A 23,048-nucleotide genomic window follows, 5' to 3' on the forward strand; every position below is an offset into this window, starting at 1 on the left:
GCCTTTTTTTTTTTTTTTTTTGCAGTACTCCACCTCCTCTTGTGAATTCAGACTTTAATCTCAGAATTCAGAGAAAAAAGTCAGACATCTGAGAAATTCTGACTTTTTTCCTCAGAATTATGACTTTCCCAGAACAGATTTTTTTTTTTACGCCTGTATTATTGTTTTTTTTTTTGTTCAGTGGCTCTAATACTCTTCCCATCTTCTGTAGTTCTGTCATTCTGCCTTGTGACTAAATACAAAATGGCAGTCTGCTAATTACTGTTGTAATAAAATGAAGCTAACGGTTGTGAATGTATTTTTCCACACTGGCCCAACCCTCTTTACTCACCATGCTTTTGTGCTGTGTGTTGCAGGTGTATGCAGAGTTCAACAGGGTAGTCACCAAGAACCTACAGGGGGACTTATTCGAGGCCCTGGACCGCCACACACCACGCTTGGTCGAGATCTTCAAGGCAAAGAAAGGAAGTGTGGGGCAGACCCTGACGGAGTTGGTGCGGCAAGTTCATGCCGGGGTAAGTCTATGAAAGACGTTGTCTGTCTATTTCTCATGGTAAGGTGACTTCAAATAGTGATTGCTGTTTTGCTGCTTTTTTTTTTTTGCAAAAATTGTTTTGTGCTGTAGTTTTTTTGAATGCTGCATTATCTTGAGCTTAATTTGTTCATCATCCACTTCTAGAATCCAGATGTGACAGCAATGCGCACCATGGTACTCCGAGGCCTCCCTGTTCTACTTGGTGATGATCCCAGTGACTTCTACAACACCTGCTTTGTAAGTTATATTATGAGCCTCCTAAAGGAGCACACACAGTTATGGGGAAATGAGGAGGGGGGAAGAGAAGAGAAAGAGGGGGAGAGGAAAAGACAAGGAGAGGGGCAGAGCAGAGTAGTAGGAGATGGGGAGATGAGAAGAGGGGGAGAGGAGAAAGAGATAGGGAGAGGGGGAGAAGAGAAAAAGGAGAGGAGAAGAGAAAGAGAGGGCGAGAGGGCTGCCTGAACCAGCCCTGACTAAAAGCTCTGTCATAGAGGAAGGTTTTACACCTAGACTTAAATGTAGAGAGTGTGTCTGCCTCTCTGACCCATGGAGAGAGCTGATTCCACAGTCACTATCAAATAAAGCAGAAATGCCTAAAAAAAAATTTAAAATGATTTCTAGATTGATATAGTCCAGTGGCTGGCTTCCAGCTGTTAGCATTGCAACTTAGCTTAGCGCAAATCATGACAGTGAATATTTTGTTCACTTTTACCGAACCACTGACTTCTGTTCACTGCCATTGCTTGCACTGAGCTAAGCCATGATGTTAAGAGCTGAAAGCCAGCTACTGCACGTACAGACACAGAAAAGATATTGATCATGTTGTCTCTCTATGAAAATGATAGAGAAAGGGTTAACTCCCAAATCGTCCTAGTATTCCTTTACTGCACAAGGCTGGAAGGCAGTGTCGGCAGGACAGTTGAAATGGTGACAATTTTGAATTGACAATTTACAACATTTCCCTGTTGTAATGTTTGTTTGGTTTCATCACAGGATTGTGACACTGATGAGACCTGGGCACAAGTATCTGTTGGGGTGCTGACTGTTGTCCCTGAAGATGAGCAACTCGTTCCAAATCAGCTCCACCTTCACCCAATATCTACTGCCATCATTGTTGAGGGAGGTATTGTAATGGATGATGTCCAGAACCTACCTGAGGCACTTTGCCTTTTGTTTGGATTGTCATACGCTTTACATTTAGACTACCCAAAAGCCATGAAAAACACTTTCGGCTTCATTCAAAGAGTGATGCTCGGCCTGGGAGAGAGCAAGCTCCCGCCAAAATTGCAAAGTCTTAAAAATCTCTTGTTGAGTTAGAATGCAAATGTACGAGTGGATTCAGTTTAAGACACGCCACTAAAATTGTCAGCCCACGGGTTCATCAGCAAGTTAGAGGCTGTAGATGTATGTACATTCATTGACACAGGTGAGATCCATTGCCAGTCATTACCCTCTCAGGTTTTTGGACTCATTTAATGAAGCCACTTTGCACTTGATGGCATGTTTTTTTAAAAAAATACTTTCTATTAAAGAGAAGAATACTTTTTCTAAAGTACTTTTTAAAAAAAAAAAAAATTATTTAGTGATTTTTGAGTAGCATTATTCAGGAATATAGAAGTGCACTTGTTAGCATGTTGGTTCTTGTGGTCTATAAACTGTTAGTTATTACAGTTTTAAAGCTGTGTTTACTGTATTATTGATTGTACAGTATTAAAGCTGTGTTTGTGGATGTCATTAAAGGCAATCTTTAAAAAATAAAAAACAATTGATATATTTGAACTTTCAACTGTGTTATTACCTTGATTTATTATGTAATTGTAATTCAGATTATTTTAGGAGATTGGAGCCTGTTTTTCATTCTTGTACAGATATTTTTGAAGTCTTAGATTGCTGAAGTCGAGTTTGCAGGTTTTAGCAAGTAAGTCAGATTGCTGTTCAAGTAAATATATAACTTAGAAATGCTAAGTCAGTCCAACTTAGATAAGTGTGTTATATGGACTGAAGCGAGTAAATTTAACATGCAATCATTTAGTAGATTAAAATTGTAATTCTGAGTAGTCTTTACTAAGTCAAGAGTATTCTAAACTAAGTTATCAAGTACACTCTACTTGCTTCTTTTAGTTGCTTAAACTCATTTGTAAGTGTACTCTAAGAAGGAAGTGCTAGTTAGTACAACTTAAAATAACTAGTTCTCTTTAATTGTTTTTTTAAGTGCAATCGGTTTGCATGCTTTTTTTAAGTAATGATAACTAATTGGATTTTACAGTGTATCAGTCCCTTGGGTAGGTGTGGCAAAGAACATAGAGATTAGAAATGGTTGATTACAGACTGTAAGTGTTTACTAATTTGACAAATGTTGCTCTTAAAGGAGTTAAAGAAGAACTGACTGCGCTGAGATTAATGACTATGCAGAATAGGATGGCCTTAGATCTATTGACAGCATCTAGAGGAGGAGTTTTGCGCGATGATTACTGTTACATATTTTTCCCAGAAAATGATGCAGATGACCACTTATAGTGCACTGAAGAATTTGACCAAATTACAGAAGGCAATGATTGACGACGGCAGTCCCTCATTAGACTGGTTTACTAGTATAATTTTAAGATGGAGGGAACTGTTGTTCAAGACAGAGGCAGTAATAGGGATAGTACTGATAGTATTAGCCATATTAGCTTGTTGTGTAGTACCTCGTGTTCCGGGTTGCATTGATTGGCTTGTGGGTTTGGCTGTTACTAGTGCTTTGCGGCAGATGGAAGAACGACCTCTAGTGGATGAAGGAAAAGAAGTAGGTTCATAAGAAAATTGGACTAATGCACTACTTAATGTCAAAGAACTGTTTGAAATGTCTTAAGTTGCACCCACATTGAACTCTGAGTGTAAGAAATGTGTTGTCTAGGAAAATACATAAGTAACACATTTAAAGTTCATAAAAGTGAAAAGATGTATTATGGATAATGAGAATCTAGATGCATTTAATCATAAACAGGAGGTAGATTGTTGTTGATTGTTTATTTGATTCACGCAGGTTTTTGCCAGGTTGCTCTGTTTCAACTCTAACAGGGGCCATAGAGTTAAGGCATCCGTCCCCAGGGGTGCGCTGCAGTCTGTCATGGAAAAGAACAGGGGGCAGTGGGTGTTTGTCCTGGAGGCAAACAGATCCACCTCTGCCCTGCCAAAATGGCTCCAAATCTGTGCCACCACAGATGGATGGAGCCTCCATTCTCTCACTAGAGGACTGCCTCTAGAGCAGGGGTGGGGAACCTTTTTCATATCGAGGGCCATTTCAATTTTTATAAGGCCATACTATTACGAACACATAGCTAGGGATGCAAAAAAAGACAAAAAAAAGTCTATGACCACTGTGTTACTAAGTCTCATGATTGCTGCATTTGAGTTTGAATTATTTATTTAACACACATGCATATAAAATCACCAAAAAAAATAGAATAAAATGACAAACAAGTAAAATATGTTTTCATGATCATACAAAACAATAAAAAAAAGAGGTGCAGAGTTGAGGCAAGAGACCAGTAAGGGCCTGTTCGAGGCCTCTACTCACAAAAACTGCAATACAACAAGATAATCAAGAAAATAAATTAAAAGAAAGAAAGATAAAGACAATAATAACAACTAGAAAGCACTCGGAGAGCGCAGACCTCCGCCAAGCGCAACAATTCCTGGCATATTGTGATTTCCACCATAAATATTAGTCCCACATATACTTTGACTACATATTTAGATTCCTTGACCATAAAAACATACCGTTAGCCACTGGAATCATAACAATATATGTCTTAGTTAAGTAGTTATTCACGAAAAAAAATTCACACTTTGAAACAATTTTACGTTGTCCGGTGCGAGCGCCTCAGCGGCGGCTACGAGGCACGTTCACGTGAGGTTTCAGCTTCGTGGCTATTAATTCACTCATCACAAAACTTGCACGCGTAATATTCTCTCTGTCGGTACATGGTCGTGTGAAAGCTGCTTGTTGAGCCTCCAAACTCCGACGAAGAGCGTTAATTTTATCGAAACGCATCTGTCCTTTCAACTCGTCAAGTTTAGCGTGTTTCGCTACGCATCTTTCGTCCGTGTCAATCAGTCCAGCCCACTACGTACATCACATGCTGTGTTCACTGACCCTGACCTTGACTCGGACATAACATAACCGTCTGTTTTATCTCAGAAAATGGGAAAATATTTCCTCTTGTTACGAAAGAAATTTCAGGACACGAAAGGCAAAAATACGCTACCGCTGCTACTCGCAGCTCGCGGAGTTTAGCGAACGGTCCCACTGTATAAGTGCACATATAAAATATAAAAATCTTATTGCGTTGCGGGCCGGTAGAAATGGTCTCGTAGGCCATATACGGCCCGGAGGCCGGGGGTTCCCCACCCCTGCTCTAGAGATTCAAGTGACCTGCAGAGTGAGATAGGTTCAAGAGGGGAAGAGGACAAGTCCCTCCCTGTCTGTTTATATAAGAAACCACCATGCGTCCCAACTGAAACTGAGAGAGACAGCGGTGAAACACCACCACCCTGTGCTCCGACAGATGTGCCCGACCTAAGAGGGAACATCTTTCCAACCCGAGGAAGGAAACCTGTTTACTGGGGATCATTGAACTTTTCAGAAGATTTAGTGGAAACCCAAGTGCTCGGATGTGCGTCAGTGTTTGTGACAGCTGCGTAACTGCCCGCTCCTCGGAGCTTGCAACTAAAGCCCAATCATCCAGATAGGCTAATATGCGAACACCCGTTTTTCGAAGCGGAGCCAACGCTGCCTCGACACATTTAGTGAAGGTGCCGGGAGCAAGCGACAGACCGAAAGGCAAATGTCACATTCACATTTACCCAGTGAACAATAGGCAGCTTTATTGGGGCATTTGTATGATCTGAAACATTGTGCTTGGGAGACTGTATGGGGAAAACGGAGCGCCTCTCGGGGCTCGTTGTCCGAACAAAATGAAAGTATGGCCTTTTCGGCAGCAACAGACGAGGGGCAGCGGTGTCTCTGCTGCTGCATAAGCCCCTCCTGAGTCAACCCTAAGTGAGGAAGACTGAGGCTTTTTCCATCCGGGTGCTGAGCCTTTATGGAGGCTATGTGGCGGGCCCTTGTTCCAAGCCGAGTGGCGTGGGTTTCCACCAGACAAACTCTTTGTTGGCTGAGGCTCCAACCCCGCAGCTGGTGCCAATCTTTGAGGAGGATGCGGTATCGCAGATCTGCGGAGGTTAGCAGGCTGTTTAGGTTTGGTGTTGCGCCTGGAAATTATGCTGCTGAGAGCTTCAGCGTGCTTCTTCCTCAGCTTGAACATCGTCTGGATGGCGTCGAGTGACTGACCAAACAAGCCACCAGCTGATAGAGGTTCATCCAGATAGATTGCCCGGTCCTTCTCTGGGATGTGAGACAGAGTTAACCACAGGTGCCTCTGTGCCACGACTGCAGAAGCCATCCCTCTCCCCAGGAAGATTTTGGCACAGCAGGACACACGAAGGATGTGATCCGTAGCGATCCTAACTTCCTAAAGCAGAGGGACCAGTGGACTATCCGGAGGCATATTCTCCCCGAGTTCTGCCAGAGACATAGCTTGGTATGTCTGGAGCATAGTGACAGAGCTCAAAGCATGAGCTGTGCTTGCCTGCGACCGGTAAATTTTCTCCAGCTGTGAAGCAGAGAACCTGCAGTGCTTCGAAGGGAGTGAGGCAGAGCCATCGACACCATGATTATGGGACGTTGCCAGGTACGAGGCCAGGGGCGCTTCCGTGAGAGGAATGTTGATCAGACCGGTCTCCTCCACTCCGTCAAAATTATCCCCCTTGGTCATGGTGGATGCGAGGGAAACCGAACCTGAGGGCAAAGTCATTGAAGATGAGATTTGCAGCAGTTTTTCCTGATTTTGATGTGATGGCATATGCCTGAGCAAAGCGCGTGAAATGGTCAACAATGACGAAGATGTACTCATATCCTCCTTTGCACTGGTCAAGATGAAGGAAATCAATGCACACCAGTTCAAAGGGCTGTGTTTCTTAACACATGGCCTTTTCTGCTTCAGGGAACTACAGGCTCACATAGTGCTCAATATCAGACTGTATATAAGGACAGATGAAGTGGTCGCAGACTAGTGATACTGTGCGGTCAACACCTTGATGTCCCATATTGTTGTGCATTTCTTCCAGCGCTTTTCCTTTGTAGGAAAAGTCTGGTAGGACTAACTGTCTACGGGTTTTTGTACTTCTGTACAGAAGACCATCAGTGTCCATTGTCAATTTATCCCATTCTCTAAACAGGCATTTTGTATTCGGTCCAAGTTTCTTTTGCTCCCTAAGTGGTAGTTTAAAACCAAACTGTCACACTCTGCTCCAGCCCATGGACTCAGTACTTTTCCACTGCCCTGCTCACACCACACCCTCTGATCACCACACCCACTCTCAGTCACTGATCACACACCTGCTCTCACTCATCAATCAGCTCACCTACCAGTATATATTCTCCAGCCTCACACTCACTCGGTGCCAGATTGTTCTCTGCAATGCAAGACTTTCCAGCGTTTACCTGCCTGTCTTCCCGGTATCGACCCTGCCTGTGTACAACCTGCCTGTTCTGCCTGACCCCCGGTAAATTACCTCTGTCTTCTGTTTTGACCACGAGCTCAGCCAGTCTCCCTCTGGACTGTTTGCCTGATTCTGCCTGCCTCCCGGTTACTGAACTTTTGCCTGCCTCGACCAAGTCCACTGCCCCGCCCTCGAACTGTTTTTGTGTGCCAGATTGCAGTTAATAAACCTATTAACTGATCATCAGTTCATTAGCTGTTTTGTACTGCACTTGGGTCCATACTATACCCGTCACACAAACAGTTTGCAATCAAGTACTGGGAGGATAGCTGGATCAGAATTTTGCACCCTCTGTAACTGACCTTTTGGGATGGCGCTGATTGGTGCAGTCACGTTCTCGCCTTCAGCTGAGATTGACATAGATGCAGATGAAAGTGGCCAAGTTGCACATGACGCTTCCTGTACCTCAACTGACTGGATTGTGGTAGCAATGGTGTCAGGTGACAGCTCAGCAGAACATTCCTTCATTTGTTTATCCAATGGCATTCTTGACAAAGCATCAGCATCACTGTTCTCTTTACCTGGCCTGTATCTTATTGTAAAGTGGAAATCAGCAAACTCGGCAACCCACCTTGAAGTGGTAGCATTCAGTTTTGCAGTGGACAGGATATAAGTGACTGGGTTATTATCTATACACAGTGAAAGTTGGAGCATAATATAGATAATCAAAACGTTTTCAGTGATTGCCCACTTCAGAGCTAAAATCTCTAGTTTGCCTGCATGATAGTGATAGTTCTTTTCAGCTTCTGTTAATGTGCGAGAGCCTTAGGCAATAACTCTAAGTTTTCCATTTTGCTGTTGATACAGTACTGCTCCCAAGCCTTGGTGTGATGCATGAGTATGCACTACAAATTGCTGAGTAAAATCAGGGAAACTTAACACCGATGTTAAGTCAATGAGCTGTTCAAGTGTCTGTTTTTGCTGGTCAGTCCAAACGATCAGCTTATTAGAAGGTACAACGTGGCTCACCTTTGGTGCTTTTGTTTTTTTTCCGGGGTGGGTCAATCATGTCAATTGAATCAGCTTTCAGAAGATCATAGAGACAACAAGCCTTCTTTGAAAAGTCTTTGATGTACTGTCTGTAATAGGTAAGGGGACCAAGTATCTTTCTGAGTTGACCTACATTCTGTGGCCTGATGTCTTTCAACGCTCCGACTGCTTCAAAATCAGCTGAATCAACCCTGTTACCCTCTGCGGAGTCTATTCTGCCCAAATAACGGACCTCTGGTTTGAAGAGGTCACATTTACCTGGCTTGAGCTTCATACTGTACTCTCTGAGTCGCTGCAACACTCTCCGTACATCGTTCAGATGACTGTCAAAGTTTTTACTGAAAACTAGTGTGTCATCCAGATAAGGGATGCAGATTTTATCGCGTAGCCCTTCCAAGCATTCCTCCATACAACCCTGAAAGGCTGCAGGTGCGTTCATGAGGCCGAATGGCATGTATATCCACTCATAAAGTCCCCACAGGGTCACAAAAACTGTCAGTGGTCTGCTTTTTTCAGAGATGAACCCCTGGTGGGAAGCTTTTCCCTGGTCCAAGAGGGAGAACCAGGAATTGCCCTTGGGTCCAAGATGTCTTGGCTCACCTTTGGTGCTTTTGTTTTTTTTCCGGGGTGGGTCAATCATGTCAATTTAATCAGGATGTCTTGGACCCAAGGGATAGGCTGTTGGTCGGAATGGGTCTTCCTGTTCAAGTCTCTGTAATCGATACACAAACGGAGGGTGCCATCTTTCTTCCTAACAAACATGACATGTGAAGACCACCACGTGTCTTTTAGATCCCATCCCAACACACCTGTTGAAGGATGTTTTACCATTGATAGGCAGTTCTGTCCTGGACCAGATCAATTGTTCTTTAGTGACAGGTTATATACCCCGGTCCTACAAGGTGGCAGTGATTAAGCCGTTGCTTAAAAAAACATCACTGGATCCTGATGTCTTAGCAAACTATAGGCCGATATCCAACCTTCCTTTTATCTCTAAAATTCTAGAGAAGGTTGTGGTGACTTAGTTACTGGAGCACCTGCAGAGAAACAGCCTGTTTGAGATGTTTCAGTCAGGCTTTAGAGCTCATCACAGCACAGAAACAGCACTTCTTAAAGTGATTCTTAATGATCTTCTTATAGCTTCAGATCATGGACTGGTCGCTATGCTGGTTCTGCTGTAACTCAGTGCTACTTTTGATACAGTTGATCACAGTATCCTGTTACAGAGACTGGAACATGTGATTGGCATTAAAGGGACAGCACTAAACTGGTTAAGATCATATTTATCAGATAGATACCAGTTTGCTCATGTCCATGGCATTCCCAATTGTTGGATCGCAATACCTCCCGTATGTAGCTGCCGATCCGCGTGTTCGTTGAATGAAGACTTCGAGAAGTAAAGTACCAATTTCAAAATGTATTTAACAATAGAATCAATTCCAGATACAAATATTACAGAGCTCCGGGCCAGTTCATAACCCTAGCAACAACAGAGTTAATTGTCAGGGCACGAAGTCTGACAACCTAACTATCCCTTGGCCCAGTCCTTTATAGTCACACACATGCAAATTCACAATGTCAATCCATGCAATCCAATCCAGATCCCCCGCTGAGATGTCCCCGTCCTCTTCCTCCAGTCCCACTTGGTGTTGGTAGAGTTCTTCTCTTCCATTGTTTTCCCAGGTGGCCAGCTCCCATTCTTCATGCAAATGTGATCATCATCAACCCCCCTGATGTCGCATTTACAATGAGTGTTTGACACCCCCTGCCTGACTGGCTCCTGAGATAACAATAGAACAAACAACAATCCTGCAAATGGAATGTCTGTTTTTATTACATTTACCAATGAGTCTACCTTGCCTAACTTCTAAGAGAAGACAGGAACATATGGTGAAACACATAACAAGATAAAGACAATTCTCAACACTCTTCATACAGTAGGGTTAGCCATAGAGTTCCTCAAGGTTCTGTACTTGGACCAATCCTTTTCACCTTGTACATGCTTCCCTTAGGGAACATTATTCGGCAGCATGGGATAAATTTTCATTGTTATGCTGATGACACTCAGCTTTATCTATCCATGAAACCAGAGGAGACAGAGAAGTTAGTGAAGCTTCAGACCTGCCTTAAAGACATAAAGTCCCTCGATGTCTTCAAATTTCCTCCTCCTTAACCCAGGAAAAACTGAGGTCATGGTGTTTGGTCCTGAACCTCTCAGGGATAGATTAGATCACATGATCACTCTAGATGGTGTGAGGGTGAAGTTTGTCACCCGCGCTGTTTCTTTACTCTTATGTTAAGACTCAGACAAACCACGCAAACAACAGGAGGCCTTGCAAGGGAGAGCCGAGCAGCAGTTCAGGCTTCCTCTGTCAACTCTGCTTGTCTACTGCTCGCTCGCCTCTTTTATTTGGTGCACACAAGATTTATGTCAATCAGGACCTCACGATTCCTTGTTTCCTATCTACTTTTCCCATCTTTACGACTTCCTTTATCCTTACAACTCCTTATCTTTAAGGAACAGGAGACATCCGAGTACTGGTTTAGGTTGCAAGCAACACTTTTGTAAAACATTCACATGTTCCTCTTTCTTAAAAACATTCCTCAGACACTTCAAATCTACTTGTAAAACATTCACATGTTCCTCTTTCTTAACAACATTCCTCAGACACTTCAAATCTACTCATCATAGCATTTAAACGATAATAGTAACAATAACAATAATTCTTCTCACAATGGTATCTCATTAACATCTAGTCTCTCTGTGAGGAATCTTGGAGTAACTTTTGATCAAAATCTCTCCTTCAACTCACACATTAAATTGGTCTCTAGAAGTGCCTTTTTTCACCTGAGAAATATCACAAGGATTAGAAAACTACTGACCCACCATGATGCTGAAAAGTTAGTCCATGCATTTGTTACTTCCAGGCTGGACTATTGTATTTCTTTATTATCAGGGTGTCCAAACAACTCTTTAAGAAGCCTCCGGCTGATCCAAAATGCTGCAGCCAGAGTTCTGACAGGTATTGACAAAAGAGATCACATAACTCCTGTACTGGCGTCTCTTCATTGGCTGCCCGTTAAATTTAGAATAATTTTTAAAACCCCTTTTTTGACCTACAAGGTCCTCAGAGGCCTAGCTCCATCCTACCTGGAGGAGCTAGTGACACCTTACCAGCCCAATAGATCGCTCCGCTCTCAGAATGCTGGTCTACTTGTGGTCCCCAGAGTTTCTAGGGGTAGAATGGGGGGCCGAGCATTTAGCTACCAGGCCCCCCTGCTATGGAACCAGCTCCCTGTCCAGGTACGGGAGGCTGACTCCATCGCTACTTTTAAGATTAGGCTTAAAACCTACCTCTTTGAAAAAGCTTAGTGTTACTAATTCTGCTGCTATAGGTCAAGGCTGCCGGGGTCCAGAAACATGATCACCTGACAGGCCTCTGTCACCCCACTGGGTCATGGTTTCCTCTTCCCTCCTCTCCTCTCCTTCTCCTCATCAAGTAGACAAGTAATGCTATTTCCTGTTTAGTTTTTCTGCTCCCCCCCCCCCACCCGTATCCATTTACAGCTATCGCCACCTTCAGAGCTGTATACTGACCTCCCGCTGACCCACTCAACCAGCAGCTTATTTAATTCAATTTAATTCAATATAATGTATTTTTGTATGTATTTCTATGCTCTATGCCTCTCCTCTCCTCTCCTCTACCTCCCCTCCCCTTCCCTCTACCTCTCCTCTCCTCTCTTCTACCCCTCTCCTCTCCTCTCCTCTCCTCTCCTACCTATTCTATCCTCTACCTGTCCTCCCCTTTCTCCTCTCTCTCTACCCAGCCGGCCATCAGCAGGAGGGTCCCCCTACATGAGCCTGGTCCTGCTCAAGGTTTCTTCCTGTTAAAGGGGAGTTTTTCCTTGCCACTGTTGCTTGTCTGTGGTTAGGCCCTGGGATTCTGGAAAGCGCCTTGAAACAATTCTGATTGTAAAAGATGCTATATAAATAAAGATTGATTGATTGATTGATTGAAGAGTAAGAAGAGTTTGACTTCCTCACCCAGCCCTGTGCTATGGTCATGGAGATAGCTCTTCATCTCTTGGTATAGGGGCCTGGGCACCAACATGTGTGTGCGCTGGACAGGTTCAGAGTCTTTTACGGAGATGGCCATTTTTAGTTGTTCAATACAGCCGATATCGTTGTCTGACCTTGAGAACCAACAACACTCTTCTCTCAGCATCTGCACAACCACCTGCCTCTGATCTTCAGTGAGGTGATCTAAATCTGCTGGGAGATCCCACTGCTCGCTAGCATTACCAGTGACTTTAACACTTGTGTGATTCACGGTGGCTGGTGTCACAGTTTTTTCAAAGAATTTGGCAGGCAACACGGTCATAATAGCTTCTACTATGCCAATTACAGTATGCCCAGGTGGAGTAATGTTATTGTCAGTTAGGTTGGAGACATCCAGAAAGACAACTGGAACAACACCTTTCCTAACCTGGACTAGAGTGTCAAAAACTCAAGACCAAGACTCAAGGCCACTGGGGGTTCAGATCTGGCTGAATCAGCATGGTCACGTTTTCTTTAAAAGGCTGGGTTGTTACGCGACACGCAATCTGAACACCACTGTGCTTGGCCACTGAAACCATCTCTTTTTTTGTACCGAGTACTGAGTACTCATCTGTTTGCTTTCAACTTATTCCTTTTGAGACTTGGGAAAGCTTTCTTCACTGCATTGTACTGTCTTGTCTTTTCAGTGTTTGCTAGGATGTGCTCAATGACAGTGAAACCTATGATAGGATGAGAAAGGTGACCACCTTTCATCACCAGCACTGGGATGATCAGTTCTTTTGTTTGGTTGATTTCAGAGGCTAGCCTGAAAGTACTCTCAACCCATCCCAGGTAAGGCATTTCAGTACCATTTGCTGCAGATAGTCTCAGATCATCAGGTGAGTCCACGATTTCTGTAAGCTCTCTCACTCTTGCATTTTGTAGATGTTCTTCCTTCCATCGTTCATCAATGATTGACACTTGAGAGCCTGTATCCCATAAAACTTGGAGGTGGTGGCCATAACACTCAACAAGGCGCTGTCTACCAACTAGTGAGGTCACTCTATGGGCATGGCCAACTTGAGCGAGGGGCAACACATGGTGTGCAGTTTTTAGTTTACTGGGAGGATTTATACTGTCACTGTCAGTTGTTAGTGATGTGCATTTCCCCTTATGTCTAACCCAATGGTGTTTCTGACATGATCTGGAACAGTTCAAGGTCTCTTTGCAGGATGAACAATGTTTCAACTCCTCCACTGAACCTACTCTGGTGCAATTTGCACATTCCTGGGACTTTTGTCTAGACGTGGTTAACACTTGTCCCTTGGTGGTAACCATTGCCCTTTTAATGGGACCTCTCCTGAGGGTCTGATTCGCCTGATTTTCCATCCTGCTTGAAGGTGTTCTCCACTTCCACACCGGTAACAGTGCATTCAGCGTTCATTTGCTCTTGTCTGCTGGCAGACAAAACACCTCTTGGGGGCTTGAGCTGAGCGACCAGTGTACAGGTGAGTTGCATAATGGTGTTGAGGTGTTTGGATCTGGCCATAGTTGTAGCACTTGTACCTGTGGACCAGGTGGCCGGGGGTCCCTATCTGACCTCTTAGCTGCAAGTGGGGCATTGGGCTGTGACTGAAACATAGGCTGCTGTAAAGCCTCTTTGATCTGAGCTATCTCTGCACTGAGAACTTTAGGGAAGTGACACCTGTCTTAAGCTCTGTTCTGTTAAAAGTTCAGGGGGTACTTTTGTTTTGCCTTCCTTCATTTGTATTTCTAGCTGTCTGTGGGGTACTAAACTTCTTTTTATTCCTTCTTTCTACCTCATTAGCGCATGCAATGTTTAACCTCTCTAACAAAAGCTCATCAGAAGTCTCATGGTCTAACAAAAGGGGCTGCATGTCAATCCTAACACTGTCATTCTGAAGACCAGTAAGCACAGTGTGTAAGCACATATACTGAACTAAAGCTGGATTGTACTTGAGCCCTGACTCTGACTCATGAGATGCAAATAATACTTTCTGTCTCAGATCAAACACTTGCATAAGAAGGCTTTGAGGGGTCTCTTTGCTATGCTGAACTTCTGAGGCTAGCTGCTTGTAACCCTCTTTTCTTGAAATTGGGAGCAAAGGATGTGTCTTAGCATGGGGAGAGTTAAATTTGATTTCCCCTCCAAATAGCTGAGTAGCTGGGAGCATGAAGAAATAGCTCTGATGACAGCATCTACTAACTCTACCTGTCTTTATGCCAGTATGGGTTTGATTGACGTGAGGGCTGCATGCTCACTTGGGGGTGGAGAGGTTTTTTTTGCTGGTGCACAGAATCATCAAGAGTGGCATTGACTGCCGTAACCTGCACGGCTCCTAATTCCAGTTGGCTCATTACCCTCAATCCCTCCATTCCTCCTTGTGTGCCCTGTTCACTCTGTACAGTTCCATTATCGGTGGCATTGTTCATATCTGACATTTTGTCCCGCAAAAGCAACAATTCTGACATGCCATCATCCTCTAACTCTCCAACCTCCTCTCTTTCCAGGTGTTTCATTATGTGAGTCACTAATGACATACAAGTCTTTCCCTGAATGTTTTGTCCTTGTTCACCTGATATGTTGAGAAAATCACATATTCTCCTTAACTTGTCTCTACTTAAGGTGTGCAGTGCCCCTACTACCTCTTCCTGTAGCTGCTCCAAAACCATCGCCATATTGACAGGACAGGAGGAACTTTTGCTGTGCTGGAGTTGGCTCTGGATGAGATTGTTGTTACGGTCCCTGATGATCTTTGTTTGGCCTCAGATGACATCTAGTTAACCACCAGCTTCCTGCTTTCCTCAGATGGCAACGCTTTCCTCACTGCAAACTGCCTGGGTTGTAATGGGGGGATTTAGCTGGTCCAGAATTCAGCAGCCTGTCTGTGGACACCGGACATCTGAACAGCAATCCCACCGGTGCCTCCAAAATGTAATGCCCCTGAAAAAAGGGGGAGAAATAATCACAGTAGTGATCTGGTGATGTTTCCTCAGTGGCAACCATAGTGCAATCTTTTCGAATAATATAACAATTTCCATATGCACAAATCCACTAACACTTTCACCAAAAATACATTAAATGCATTCAACGTATAAAATGCATTCGCAAACATGTACATATGAGCCCGCAATAAACACGAAATTCCCGTGGCACTTAATGCGGCTCCATATTACTCTTAATTGCAGAGCAAATTGCTTCACGTGCACCCACAAGGTACAAAACTTGTAAAAAGGGGGCAAAATAATCACAGTAGTGATCTGGTGATGTTTCCTCAGCGGCAACTTTAGTGCAATGAGGAAAAAGACCACGATTCCTCAGGTATGCGAGCAGAGCCAATAGCAATCGATCAGAGAGTTTCAGTATAAGATTCCTCAATGGATAACAGAACAGCTGAACTAAATACGTTTTCAACTTGTCACAGTTTCAGGTGAAAAGGGGCACTTCTAGAGACCATTGTAATGTGTGAGTTAAAGGACAGATTTTGGTCAATAGTTACTTCAAGATTCCTCACAGAGAGAGAGGTTAATGGGATACCATCTAGAGTGATAATATGATCTAATCTATCCCTGAGAGGTTCAGGACCAAACACCATGAACTCGTTTTTTCCTGAATAAAGGAGAAGGAAATTTGATGACATTAAAGACTTTATGTCTTTAAGATAGTTCTGAAGCTTCACTAACTGCTCTGTCTCCTCTGGTTTCATGAATAGATATAGCTGAATGTCATCAGCAGAACAATGAAAATTTATTCCATGCTGCCGAATAATATTTCCTAAGGGAAGCATGTACAAGGTGAAAAGGATTGGTCCAAGTACAGAACCTTGTGGAACTCCATGGCTAACCCTACTGTATGAAGAGGGAACACCGTGGACATGTGTAAACTGGTATCTATCTGATAAATATGATCTAAACCAGTCTAGTGCTGTCCCTTTGATCCCAATCACATATTCCAGTCTCTGTAACAGGTTGCTGTGATCAGCTGTATCAAAAGTAGCACTGAGTTACAGCAGAACCTGCATAGAGACCAGTCCATGATCTGAAGCTATAAGAAGATCATTATTAACTTTAATTAGTGCTGTTTCTGTGCCGTGGTGAGCTCTAAAGCCTGACTGAAACATCTCAAACAAGCTCTTCTTCTGCAGGTGCTCCAGTAACCGAGTCACCACCACCTTCTCAAGAATTTTAGAGATAAAAGGAAAATTGGATATAGGCCTATAATTTGCTAACACATCAGGATCCAGTGATGGTTTCTTAAGCAACGGCTTAATCACTGCCACCTTGTAGGACCGGGGCACATAACCTGTCACTAAAGAACAAGTGATCTGGTCAAGAATAGAGCTTCCTATCATTAGTAAAACATCCTTCAACAGGTGTGTTGGGATGGGATCTAAAAGACACTTTGGATTTGTGAATTTGCGAAAGATGCCTCAGAAAAATATATAGGGGTGAAGAAGTTTAAGGGCTCGTATGTTCCCACAGTCAGCACATCTGGTAATGGTCCAGCAGCTGCTGGGATGGCCTGATTAGCTTTTTCTCTGATAGCTAGAACATTATAAGTGAAGAAGCTCATGAAGTCTTCACCACTAAGGGAGGAAGGGATACGTGGACACTCTAAGACACTTGACTCTTGGTAAATTTGGCCACAATGTGGGAAGAAATCTGGGATTATTCTGATTTTCTTCCATTAAGGAAGAAAAATAAGATGTTCTAGCTGTACGGAGGGCCTTTTTATAAACTACCAGGCAGTCTTTTCAGGCTAAATGGTAGTCATCTATTTTACAAGAATACCATTTTCTTTCCAGTCTTCGCACTTTCTGCTTGAGGGTCCTAATGTGTGAATTATACCGGGGGCACACCTCCTCTGATTTATTATATTCTTTTTCAGGGGGTCAAAAGAATCAAGCATGATTCTCAGTGAGGCTGCTGCACCTTCAGCAACAGAGTCGACCTGGATTAATCCCTGGAGAAACACAAGGAGGTCCTGGGATTAGCATAGGGATCACTTCCTTAAATTTAGCTATAGCATTATCTGAAAGACATCTGCTATAGTAGGATTGTGTTCTGAGCATAGAAGAACCCTTAATCTAAGGTAGTTTTCGCCACGGGTAGCGGTTGGTGGTACACCGTAAGCATTTGGTTTGGGCTACGCTTCCTGCGAACCGACACCCAGCTGCCCTGGCTAGCCAGCTACTGTTGGGGGACAGCTAGCTGTAGCTACGCTAGGTAGCTCCCTTCTCCTTGCTACCTGACGCAACTCCAAGCTGTGGAACCGTGTCTCAAGCTCGCTAAGTCCCGCCTCCAGAGCCATTAATTAACTGCCCTTTATGCACCTAATCTCTTCACTAAAGGAGGCACACGAGTAACTAAACATTTCACACACTGAACAGACACAGGGTGAGACACCAGGTGAAAAAGATGAGGCCATGCTAGGTAGAATCGGTGGATCAAAAATCCTGGTGACAGACGTGAGTCCTTTATTTATTTGATTTGAATTATTTCCCCTTGTTGTTGGCAAGTAACTAGAATTGCCCGAGTATTTAAATTTTTAAATAAAGTAAAGCCAACAAACACTGTATACAGTGCACCAACGAACTCTCTTGAGAAAAACAGGAAGTGACCCAATACAACTGATGTCCGGATGTCTCAATTGAAGAGACTGTTTTTTGTTTACTGTGGTTTGACATTAATACATTTGAAGGATGATGATGTAACTACAAAATTTGTTGTTACGGCAAGGCAAATTCCTGTTTTCTGATTGTTCCAAAGTATGCGCTGTCACATTTTGTGCCAGTGATGTGCGGTCAAAAAAAAGAAAAAAGAAAGTGTATATAAATAAATATTAATATTTTCCACTGATATGTGTTAAAAATGCATTTGGAGTATGACTACACATTTCTGCCATTTTATTGACTAAAAATTACTGGATTTGAGTTTTTCCGATCAAATCCAGGGCAGAAACCCCGGCAGAATTGCCAGGGGCAAATTCAATCAATCTTTATTTATTCCCCTATGAATTGTGCGACTGCATGAGCCAATACAAATACAATGGTGAAATAAGATGCTTTTTTCAGTTCTTACAATCGTAAATCTGACTCTTGAGGAGTCAGTGCCTCACCAGCCATGAATCTCACCGCACGTCACTGTTTTGTGTGTCCTGTATTTGTATTGTGTCTGTTTAATATGGGTTTGGGTTTGTGTTATTGTTACTTCAGTGTGGTATGTTTGTGGTGTTTCATTATGCACCCTTGATTTACAGATTTGTGTTTATTCGGACTGATTTTCTGCTATGACGCAATGATATTTATGATATGACATTGTGGAATTGGTCGTTTGCAATGGTACTGCTGAAAGTTTGGACCAACGATGTTTATGCGAGTCATTTACTGCTCTGCAGTTGGGGTCCCATTGCTACTCCAGTATACAACATAGGTCACATTATGCCAGCAGTATCTGCAACGTGTTATTACTCATGTAATAACATGCTAGTGACATTTTTTTTTTTACCAGAAGATCCGTGAGGAACAGGAACAAGGGATATTACGTCACATGAATATTCAAGTACTCATTGGCTGTTGGCTCACGCCTCTCCTTGTGACGAAGAGCTTTTTAACCAATGATATGCAGGAGCCTTGTTTCCCAACAGAGGGGGAAGGACTCATTACAAAACAAGCGCGTTTTCCTCGCGCATAGCAAATTTTGGTCGACTCGTGCAGCTGTGGGTTAGGGAAGCCTCACGCGCTCTTCTCATGCCGGCGTTAGCTGCTAAAATGGCGCCCGAACTGAGAAGAAACGAAGATGTTGTGAAGGTACAACTGCAAAGCAGGCGGTAAAAGTCTGGATGCTGTTTGACATGGTTCTGAGCTACTACCGCGCTTCCGCGTTAGTATTTTCTCACTTGAGTGTGACCAAATAGGATTTTATAAGATGTCATGATATACTCATTACAGGACATGACCCCTGAAGAACCCCATAAAACGGTGCCCAGGTCTACGCGGAACAAACTGGGACCTAAACGCCTCTCATACGCCCCTCATGCAGAAGAGACACACGACGTTAAAAAACGGGTGAGAAACCGCAGAAACACTCCGAAATCACGGAGTTTACAGTATTGATACTAAAAACCTCAATAATTTGAATAAAACCTGCTGACAGAAAGTCCGAAAGATTCACAAACACACCCACAGCAACTTACTGCAAATCGGTGATGAAGATGAAAACACTATTGTGGATCAAACTGTAAGTATAAATACTATACTTTTGCTATATAATTCCTACAGTTATTATTAAAACAGATTTTATCCATTGGGATTGAGCTCATTGATATGTTTCTGTGTATACAGGGTCGTTATGGACAACTTTCAGAATATGAACTGAAGCGCCTGGAAACCATCAGAGAGAACCAAGCCTTTCTGTCTTCCATCAACTTACTTGAGGTGATGATGCTGCTTACGCTGATTTGTCCAGAGATTTTCTGATAAGACGCATCTCCACGTGTGATATTGCGTTGGCTGTATTGGCAGTGACTGTTGTTTTTCCATTCAATTCAAAAGGCAAAAAAGGAAGTGAAGAAGTTGAAACGGCCATCTCAGCGGGGTCTTGCAAGGTAGCTCTAGCCAGCAAATAGATGCATTTTGTAAGGAAAAATAGACGATCATCCAACAAAGGTCTTTAAAAGCTCTTATCAAGTCAATTGAAGACAGAAAAGATTTCTGTTGACACAATACCCCAATTTTCAGACCTCAGCGTACTCGACACGGTGCTGTAATGATCTGCTTTCTGTAGCAGGTCATCAACTGTCAAAGAGCTGCCACCTGCACGCAAATCCCTCCGTCTCCAAAACAAAGAGGCAGAGGTGGTGCCAGCACACACAGAATCCAAGGTGACCACAGAACAGGTAGGTGAAATTTTATGGCTTTACCGTCATTGTGATTGTTCACTCTAGTCATTTCTCCTGATTTAAGAGTTCTGCGGTCACAAAATTATTTGGACCGCAGCCTATGGAGCCAATCAATATGGAGGAAAGCAAGCTGCCTTTACAGATTCTGGAACTCTCCTTTGAGGTAGAACTCTCTTTGATTCATGCTTCAGTCACACTAGAGCACAGTTGTAAGTGGCCTGGAACACCTGTTTTCCAATCCCTTTGATGGTGACTGTAAATGCTTTCAGGTTGTCAGGCTGATGATTCTGTGCTAATTTGATAACTTCCATTTGCTACTTGAAAAGGTCCAGTGTTTTGACACATCATATGAAGCCTTGCATCTTCGTGGGTGACACTCTGAATTTTCCTCTTAGGGTTTAGAAGAAGACAGAAAGGTAGTGCTTGATCTGGAAAGGTAGGATTTCATATTGAGTGCGAATTCCGCTGTGATAATTTTCACTGTATTGTTGCTGAGTAAAATGTAATTCACAGTGCTAAATTCACCAAGGTACCGCTCGACTCTTCAGAAGATGAGGATAAATGAGGATCAGGTGGCCAAAGTGGTGATGAACCGTATTTACTGTGCTGCCTTTCACCCCTCCTGCAGCAGCCTGTTCATGGCCGCTGGGGATACCATTGGGAACGTTGGTCTATGGGGTCTGGTGTGTTTGCTTTTATAGAAAGGTGAATTATTGTACCTTGTGAATGACATTGACCTTTGCCCTCACCATCTGCTTTTCTGCAGAACAGCACCTGGGGTGATGATGGCGTGCTGCTATTTAAGCCCCATGCACGGTGTGTGAGCTGCATGGCGTTCTCCAGGACGTGTCCCGTCCAGTTGCTGAGCGGCAGCTATGATGGCTCTTTACGCTGCATGGACGTAGAGAAAGCTATATTTGACGATGTGAGCTGCCCTTTGTCTTTACATTCCTGTACATTAGTGAGTATGTGGATGAATCACAAATGAATAACATTACTTAATGTAAAGCTTTCAATTTGTCACGCTCCCCATTTCTATAGGTGTATGACTTTGACGATGGCCTAAAATCTTTTGACTTCATGTCTCATGACTGCTCGACTCTTGTTGTTGGAAATTTCTATGGTAGCATTGCCATTGTTGACAGGCGAGCCCCAGGGTGAGAGGCTGCATTTTAGTTGGAACTCTTTTTGAGCTTTTATTGAACCATTACTGTACCTGAGCGGTGCTCTCTTGGAACTTCATGGGGAAAATTTTGTGAACACAGGAACTCTCACCAGTCTCTCCACTCACTCAACAGTATGGTTCTGCGTTGCATTCATGTGCACCCTGTAGCCAGGCAGTATCTCCTTGTGGCGGAAAACAAGTAAGTCAGACTATTTCGGGAATACACTTTCTCAAAGCTCACACATCCTGTCAGCTTGATTTCTTGGTGGTGACTGATTCGCTCTTTCCTGTAGGACAGTAAAGATTTATGACAACAGATACCTGAAGTCCAAAAGCAAGGCCGTCTCTGAGCTGTACGGACATAGTTTAAGTATAACCAGTGCCTATTTCTCCCCAAGCACAGGGAACCGAGTTCTCACTTCCTGCAGTGATGACCGCATCAGGTGAGCTGGGCAGTCTGTTGATCTGTTTTAGCCACGGTCCCTTTTCAGTCCCAGCTCCACATGCTTGTCCTTCTCTGACAGGATCTTTGACACATCTGAAAGTGCTGCCACACCTCCCCTGCTGACATCCATCAGGTAGGTCACTCACCTGTTTCACTGATTTATGTTTCTGCTGCATCTTTTACAGTGAGACAACCCTTTATTTTCAGACACAACATGCACACCGGCCGCTGGTTGAGCAAAATATCTGCCGTGTGGGACCCAAAGCAGGATGACTGTTTTGTGGCTGGGAGCATGCTGAGGCCCCGCAGGTTGCAAGTGTTCCATGAGAGTGGTCGGGAACAGCACACATTCACAGACCAAGACAACTTCAACACAGTGTTGCCTGTCACCGTGTTCCATCCCACGAGGAACGCGCTACTGGGTGGTAATGCTTCTGGGCGCTTGCACGTGTTCACTGACTAAGGCTTGTGGCTGCTTTCAGTTGCATGGGACCAAAAATGATGATCTGATCCGTGTACATGTTTTTGGCTAAAAGGTTTTCCTTTCCTTGATCACCTTTGTGTCTCAAATGCTTTCACAGCTGAGTTGATGTTATGTGCTCATTAGCATGATTATTTTTATATTCATGCATCTGTTTTGCAAAGTCAGTACTGTTAGTTTTGCCTTGAAACAATGATTCTGTCCTCACATGCAATATAATTGTTGGTTCCGATTTTTGCACTCACTTATGCGGTGCATTTTGATCCACTATTAATACAAAATAAGCATATGGACAACCTCCCAAGTGGTTGGTAAAGTGTTTGTGATGCTATTGGATTACAGAAGCCCAGTTCATTTCATGTTTGCTTGTGTTTCTTGGACCAAATACAATAAATATGCATATTTTATTCCAAATAAAGCATTTGAATTTTAACAGCAGCAGCAGCAATATAATTCTAACCAGAAGGTGTCAGCATTGTCTTTTATGAGGAACTGTGCAGAAATCAGTCAGTTAGATTGACCTGCCAGATGTCAAGAATATGTTTATTCATAAATACTTTACCTTTGCCTAAAGTCAGGGATGACACATGTTTGGAGGTAACAAAGGCTCAATTATCGAGTTGAATTAAAGTTTTGTGTGACTGTGGGTCCTTCAGTCTGAGAATCATTGTCCTCACAGTTTCCCTAACCCTGATTACCACAAGGCATGCTGGCTGAATCTTACCTAATTACTTTCACTGTTTTTTAAATTAATAAAGACGTCATGGTAACACAGTGTTAACTGAAAAATGGTGAGAAAATATGAGGCAACCCATGGAATCAAGTTTGCTTTCCTCATCACGACTCTGGGTTGCTGGTGAATTTAA

The 23,048-nt window shown here is 43.3% G+C and overlaps 2 protein-coding genes across 8 annotated transcripts in view; both read left to right on the plus strand.

The window, feature by feature from the left end:
* The window catches only part of LOC115251927 (uncharacterized), a 29,218-nt gene extending 27,175 nt beyond the window's left edge, over positions 1-2,043 (plus strand). The window contains exons 9-11 of the mRNA XM_029845739.1: positions 357-515; positions 680-772; positions 1,529-2,043. Of these exons, the coding sequence (XP_029701599.1) occupies positions 357-515; positions 680-772; positions 1,529-1,852 (576 nt within the window). The 3' untranslated portion in view covers positions 1,853-2,043. The remainder of the gene's footprint in view (positions 1-356; positions 516-679; positions 773-1,528) is intronic.
* A 16,774-nt stretch (positions 2,044-18,817) lies between these two features.
* Positions 18,818-22,828, plus strand: wdr76 (WD repeat domain 76). 7 transcript variants are annotated; one of them, XM_029845815.1, is made up of 15 exons: positions 18,818-19,073; positions 19,142-19,258; positions 19,347-19,430; positions 19,535-19,627; positions 19,745-19,797; positions 19,977-20,088; positions 20,156-20,254; positions 20,487-20,527; positions 20,621-20,774; positions 20,858-21,016; positions 21,133-21,248; positions 21,357-21,455; positions 21,550-21,699; positions 21,781-21,834; positions 21,909-22,828. In XM_029845815.1, the coding sequence occupies exons 2-15, from the start codon at positions 19,145-19,147 to the stop codon at positions 22,162-22,164; spliced, it is 1,584 nt and encodes a 527-aa protein (XP_029701675.1). In that variant the 5' UTR covers positions 18,818-19,073; positions 19,142-19,144; the 3' UTR covers positions 22,165-22,828. The 7 variants fall into 7 exon arrangements, with proteins under 7 accessions (XP_029701675.1, XP_029701674.1, XP_029701673.1 ...); XM_029845814.1 differs by having other exon boundaries at positions 18,818-19,020; XM_029845813.1 differs by having other exon boundaries at positions 18,818-19,000; positions 21,390-21,455.
* Positions 22,829-23,048: the final 220 nt, after the last annotated feature.

The sequence above is a fragment of the Takifugu rubripes genome, chromosome 13, assembly GCF_901000725.2.
Source record: "Takifugu rubripes chromosome 13, fTakRub1.2, whole genome shotgun sequence".
In the NCBI taxonomy this organism is placed as follows: Eukaryota; Metazoa; Chordata; class Actinopteri; order Tetraodontiformes; family Tetraodontidae; genus Takifugu; species Takifugu rubripes.